This window comes from Gavialis gangeticus, unplaced genomic scaffold (genome assembly GCF_001723915.1).
Source record: "Gavialis gangeticus isolate Ggan-Ray unplaced genomic scaffold, GavGan_comp1, whole genome shotgun sequence".
Classification (NCBI taxonomy): domain Eukaryota; kingdom Metazoa; phylum Chordata; order Crocodylia; family Gavialidae; genus Gavialis; species Gavialis gangeticus.
In genome coordinates this window covers 30,212,035-30,218,319 of record NW_017728995.1, presented here as the reverse complement: position 1 = coordinate 30,218,319, position 6,285 = coordinate 30,212,035, and the positions used below count along the sequence as shown (strand labels likewise).

At 48.9% G+C, this 6,285-nt stretch overlaps 1 protein-coding gene across 2 annotated transcripts in view; it reads left to right on the top strand.

Annotated features, from left to right (window-relative positions):
• DIS3L2 (DIS3 like 3'-5' exoribonuclease 2) overlaps nt 1–6,285 on the top strand; it is a 288,990-nt gene that overhangs the window by 177,183 nt on the left and 105,522 nt on the right. For both annotated transcript variants that reach the window (XM_019503424.1, XM_019503425.1), the window contains exon 12: nt 93–205. In XM_019503424.1, the coding sequence (XP_019358969.1) occupies nt 93–205 (113 nt within the window). The remainder of the gene's footprint in view (nt 1–92; nt 206–6,285) is intronic.

Here is a 6,285-nt window from a genome sequence, read left to right as displayed (position 1 = left end):
CATTTTTTTTTTTTTTGCAAGGTGACTTTTGGTTGCAATTATTCCTTTTCTTCCATCCTCAACAATTTTCTGTCTTCCTTGTGCAATTTCAGGGAGCTTTGAAGTGGGCGTGCATATCGCAGATGTGAGCTACTTTGTTCTGGAAGAAACAGCACTGGACAAATTGGCCAGCGAAAGGGCAACTAGTGTCTATCTAGTGCAGAAGGTAAGAACAGCCTCTTCCTCCCTCTGAGAGCTATGTCTCAGACTGCAAACTCATTGTAAATGATCATTATCAGAAGCTGTGAAACAAAATCAAACCATTAGCATATCAGCCCTGCCAGGAAAAAATAATTATAACAAACGGATAACAAAGTTGTTCAGAACCTCCATAGAAAACATGTCATCCTGCAGCTGTACGTGACTGAAATTCAGCAGACATCAAAGTAACTTTAGAAAGAGCTGCAACATTTTTCAAGTAAACAGAAAGTTGCATGACTATTGATTACAGGTTGCTGGCTGGAGTGAGCAAAGGGATCGGCCTCATTCCTAATTTTCCTAGTTAAAGGTACAAAAGCTTTGCCAGGCTTAATCAGGTATTACAGGCACGTCGTTGTCTTAAGGGAAGCCAAACACATCTTCCTTCTGCCAACCTATGGTGTAAACTTTAAGCCTCAGTAACAGGAAACAGAATGTTAAGAAACCGCATAAGATTCATACAACAAATGATCTCGTCTTCCCCCGTTTTCCTATCATGATCAACAGGGATCCTGGTTTTCCCTGATAAAAAAAATTGCAAATTCTCTGATGAAAAATTTGTAAATTCTCTGATTAAAAACCCTAAAATCCATGAATGCAGGTCCAGGCTCCTAACTCCCAAGCCACAGCCCCCCCTGGTCCTGCCGGTTCCCCTCACTCACCACCCCCAGCCCTGATAGTGCCCCGCAGCCCTGCCGGAGGGAGCCCCCAGCTGCCAGGGCTATGGGGCCGGGGACCTGGGTCCACAATCCCCTGCCCCAACCCCACAGAAAGTGGCAGCTGTTGTGGTGAAATGGAGAGACCAGCCACCCTCCCTCCTCCCTGCTGTCTGGTAGGAGCGGGGGGTTGGGGCTGGCTCCCCACCGCTATGCACACTCCCAGGATGGGACAGGGGACGGGGGCAGGCATGAGCTGCCTGCCCTGCTGCCCTCCCATGGGGCCTCCACAGTCCAAGCAGGGCTGCATGGGGAAGCTCATTGCCGATACAAGCTCCATGCTGCCCTGGCAAGGCATCCCCTGCTCGCCTGGCAGCAGCAAGGGGCACGACCCCACACCTCCACCCCTGCTGCTGTCATGTGGGCAGGGGACGTGTCGCCATGGCAGTGTGGAGCTCACAGCGACAACGAGCTTCCCTGCGTGGTCCCACTCTGCCCTGCCCTGCCACACCGGCTCGCACCCACAGGCTGTGGAGGCCCCAGGAGTGGGCAGCAGGGTGGGGGGCACGGGTCCCCCGTGTCCTCTTAGGAATGTGCACCCAACTCCCCTGCCCCCCAGATGAACTGCCCATGGCCCTGTCCAATTCCTCACCAGGGCCCCACAGCCATGCATTGCAGCCCCAGGCCCCAAGCCCCACACACCACCTGGCTGGACAGCAGTCCCAACCCCAGCCCTCTCTCCCTAAGGGGGCTTCAGTCCACTCCTACCCTCCCTTGGCTTAACCTGGAGGAGCTACTCTCCAGGCTGCCTGGTGGCCATGTGCATATACATGCACATGGTGCCTCCTGCCTGGGCACCCTCCTTCTGCTCCCCACAGCCCCTTGCAGCTGGAACCGTGCCAGCCTGCACAGGGCTCTTTGCAAAACTGCAAAATTCGCTGATTTCTCTGGTAAAAGGAAATCCATGTTTTCCTTGGGTAACAGGGGAAATCTGTTTTTCTCCATTTCCCCATGGGAAATGGAAAACCCAGATCCCTGCTGATCAGTCAAGTGGCTTCTTATCTATAGATGGGGTGCCTTCCTTTGTTGTTCTGTGTACTGAGTCCTACAGTTACGTGCCTATCAGATAAGTGCATGATTTACTTAATTGCATAAAAAACAGCTGTCCCAGATTTTTTACCTATTGCCGTCATTGTAACCCACAGTGGTTATCTGCATATTGATTAAGGTTCTAGATCGCTTACATGCATAGGAACTGGTTGGTCCCTTTGTCTGCTTAGTACCAAACTGACTTCGGAGCCTTTCAGGCCTAAACTGCCTCAGTCCTATCTATTTCAAGGCTACTTTTGCAAGTGTAAGACCCTTGGAAACAAGGGAACAAGTCTTGAGGAGGTACAAAAAGCTTAGGGCAGGCGGTTCCTGCAGTTATTGAGCATTGTTGACGTTGCGTTTGAGTAAACGCATGCTCTGGGGAAGTGCGTAGCCCTTTTTTGGTTCCAAAGCTATGCATTTCAGCAGAGCACGCTGCGTGAAGAAGGGGCATCTCTAGTAAATGGTCATCTTCTAAGTGTTCAGGCTCTGGGATGATGTTTCTTCCTTCTACCACCCCATTTAATTCAAGATTTGCTTAGAGAGGAGATATGTTGACCTGTACTTATCTCGGCACCAAGTCAAGTAACCCTCTCACTCTCTGTTTTCTTTGCTACACATTTCACTAGCTAAACGATTTGTCTTTCACTGGTTTGATCGCCTTTCCTAGCTGATGAGTTACAGCGTATTGTATGTAACATTAACTGTAGCAGGATTCACAATGGGGATGAACTGGGGCCAACCTGGAGATGCCTGAAACACTTGTGTGTGTGAAGCCCTTTGGAATGGCAGTTGGCACAGTGCATCATGGGTCTCTCTGCACTAACACCCCCCCCCAAAAAGTGAGACATGTTAGATTGTGTTGTCATTGGAAGATGCACAGCTCATTGGCACTGCAGGGCACAGCTGACAAGGCAAAGAATTCGGCTTACTGATGAGTTGCTCTGTTTTTAAGAAGGCTGAAAACTAAGATTCTTCCCTTTGGAAATGCTGCAGCATCTCGGGTGCCTCAGGCTGTCCTCTTCCTCGGTAGGTGCTGCTCCATTGCCAGAGTGCATCTTCTGCAAGGAAGCAGGGTATCCACTGTCACACCATCTCTTCTCTCCAGGAAGGGAGTCAGGAGCCTTGGGCATCGTAAGAGTTAGAGCCTAGTTTGGGTAGAGTAGAGACATAGGGCAGCCACGGCAGCATTTCCTAATGCAAATAGCTCTTTTTCCAAGGTCTGATTGTTATGTAGAGAATCAAATTGATATTCTGTGGAAAGTGACACTTTCCATGAAAAATTCAATAGAACAAAAAAACGAATTTCCCCCTGAAATCTTCCTGTCAGCTATTTTTTGACCAGCCCTGGGTTCCAGCCTACATGTTGAACCAGGACATCAACTCAGGCATTGCCTGTCATGCCGTACATCCATATTTTAACCTCCAGCTGCCTTGCTTCATTATCACTAGGCCTAGTCTTCTATCTGCTCTTGTCTCAAAGAGTAGATTTCAAGGGGGCAGATTGAATGAGGGATTGGAAATACAGAAGGTGTTTCTAGTTGACACTAAAATATATTTAAAAAATGATCAGTCCTTGTATCTTAAGTATTCTGTGGGTTTTAATGGAGGGTCTGCTTGTCACTTGAAACCAAATGACTGAAAATGAGCAAGAGGATTGTCCGAACAAGGAAATAAGAGCAGCGTCTGAGACAAGATGGCGGTGCAGCTCTTGCAGAAAATAGACTTTCCTCTGGTGGAATTGGTCCATATAGACTGCTGTGATTTTGCTGTGACTTCGCATTGTGCAGATCCTCATAAAGACGAAATTAAATAAAACCACATCTTGAATTCTCTCGACCCATCTCTCCAGAAGAGGAGTTACTGTGTAAGGGCGAATGGTTTGTTTAACATGAGTCAGTTTGAGAAATAAGAGTGTATCAAGTTTTAAGAATCAGGAAAACCTAAACAGGTTTCTCCCTCTTGGCATGTCTTAGAGTGTTGTTTTAGGTGTGAAGCAGCTCGAGCAAAAGGTCAGCCATAAATCCCTATAATATTTTATCGGCCCTGTTTTATAATGCAGATCAAAGGTTGGAACTGGAAGCCTAGCTTTATGTGGAGTCCAAGGCCGTTGAGACATTCCCTTTTGACAACAGCAGGTTGTCGGGGGGGTTGATATTTTGATAATGTCAAGCTGGGTAACAAAGAGTTGATCGAAATCTGAATTCATGGAAGTGTTGATGCAAAAAAGAAAACTCTCAAGCAGAAATCTTGGCTCATAAACAAATTGCCTATTTCCTTTGAGTGTCTTTCAGCGTCTGAGTGATAGGCTAACTGAGCCCGCTGCTTTGTTCAGCATCAGTGCCCTCCGCCCTGCGGCAGGGGCAAAGCAGCTGATAGACTTTATTGGGCCGATAATGTAGTATGTCCCCAGCAGATAGATCAGCCGCGGTGAGGAAGAGAACCACTCCGAGAAGCAGGCAGACTCGTCATAACCAACCTGAACCGATCAGGACCCAGCAGCCAAGACAGGGAGCCAGTGGAATTAGATTGTTTGATGAGAACAAAATAACCATGTGACTTTGTGCACACGCCAAGGGTTATTCTGAACCGGCATTTGTTCCTTTTTCCTTTTGCCTTGTTGATGGATTGATTTCCCCCTCTGTTGCCTGCAAAGGCTCTGTGGCAATTCCCACTGATTACAGAGCTGCCCTGGCTAACCTGCTCTGAACGTGGCCAGCCTGGCACTCGGGGCCACAGCAGATGTTTCTCATTTGAAAGCGAACGGGGAGGTTTGCAGCCCACTCCATGCACCCCCTCCAGCTCTCCCCACTCCCAGGAGTGAGGAGTGGGCCTGGACATACACATTGGTTTCTATTTAATAAGCCCCTAAGGCAAAACAAAGCAAGACCCAGGGCTCTCCAAAGCAGGCGGTCGCATAGACGTGTGATGCTACGTGAATCTGCTATCCAGACAGGCCAGATACAGCATGTCAGGACGTATTAACAGACCAGTATGTTTTATAGTCCCAGGAAGGCAATAGACAGGAAAACGTCCATCCTTAGCACCTCATTTCTTACTGCGGTCTCTGCGCTTCCTCCTGCCACACCGGCAGGTCACGCTGAGCTTATCAGACCAATGAGTGACAATACAGAAGGGAGTGACTTTTCAATGGGTGGTTGGCTGGACCTGATCCAGACACTTCCTTTGAGGCTGGGAGGGAAGATGATTTATCTGAAAACTTAACTTGCATCACTTTGTCATAAGGAAGGGTAAATCCTCTGCCTTTTGCTTGATGTGGGGAGAGAAGAGGTCATTCTACTGATCAGATTATAATTCTGAGAAATGGAAAGGACCTTCCCATTGCTCTGCTCAGCACCTCTGTCCTGGGATCAGCTCTCCATGCACTTTAAAGCCTGGACTGGGGCTGTGTCCTCCCCTCTTCCTGTGCTTGGAAAATGCTCTTTCCTTGGGACTGCTGGATCCCTGTGGCGCTCTTCCAGGGCAGTGCAATTTGAAAGCCCTTTGTGTCCTCTATAATGCGCTTGGGCAAGAGTAGGTCACTTAATTGCAAGTTCCAGTGAAAGTGGAGTGGCCTGAGGTTACTTGCCAGCCAAAGCACTTCAGGATTTAAGGGCAAAGGCTTTATCTGAACTGGATTATTCTGCAGTCCATAGCAATGCACAGTCTGGCTGGCACCCATTGTTGCTTGGCAAACACCCACCTTCCGTGTCAGAGAAAGGCATGCGAAAAAGAGGAAGCAAGTCTTACTCAAGACACTGTTCTGTATCGTTGAAACCTTGCTGATCTCTCACTCACATTGAATATGGACAAGGTAGGCTATTCCTCCAGCACACCCCGCTTCCCCACAGGTCCTATTGTCAAAGAGAACCCCTAATCAGTCCTCTCTCAAAATCCGACAGAGCAGTTAGTGGCTGCTTTGTGCATCAAATCTCCACTCCTGTCTCTCACTACGTGCCTGTGTTAATGGCCAGACTGTGAGAAGATGGCCAGATGACAAAGCCAACATATTTAATAACTTCTTTGCCTCTGTTTTCCTCAGTAAGGACCAGAACTGCCACCTCCCTGCTGGGCCCCCTTTGGGCCCCGGGGGAGGCTCACCTGGGCCTAGGGTGAGTGAGGATTTAGTTAGGGAGCTTCTGGAGGGGCTGGACGTCTTTAAGTCAGCCGGCCCGGATGATCTTCACCCTAGAGTCCTAAAGGAACTGGCTGGGGTCATTGCAAGTCCCCTGGCGCGGCTTTATGAACACTCGTGGTGCTCTGGAGAGGTGCCGGAGGACTGGAAGAGGGCCAACGTGGTTCC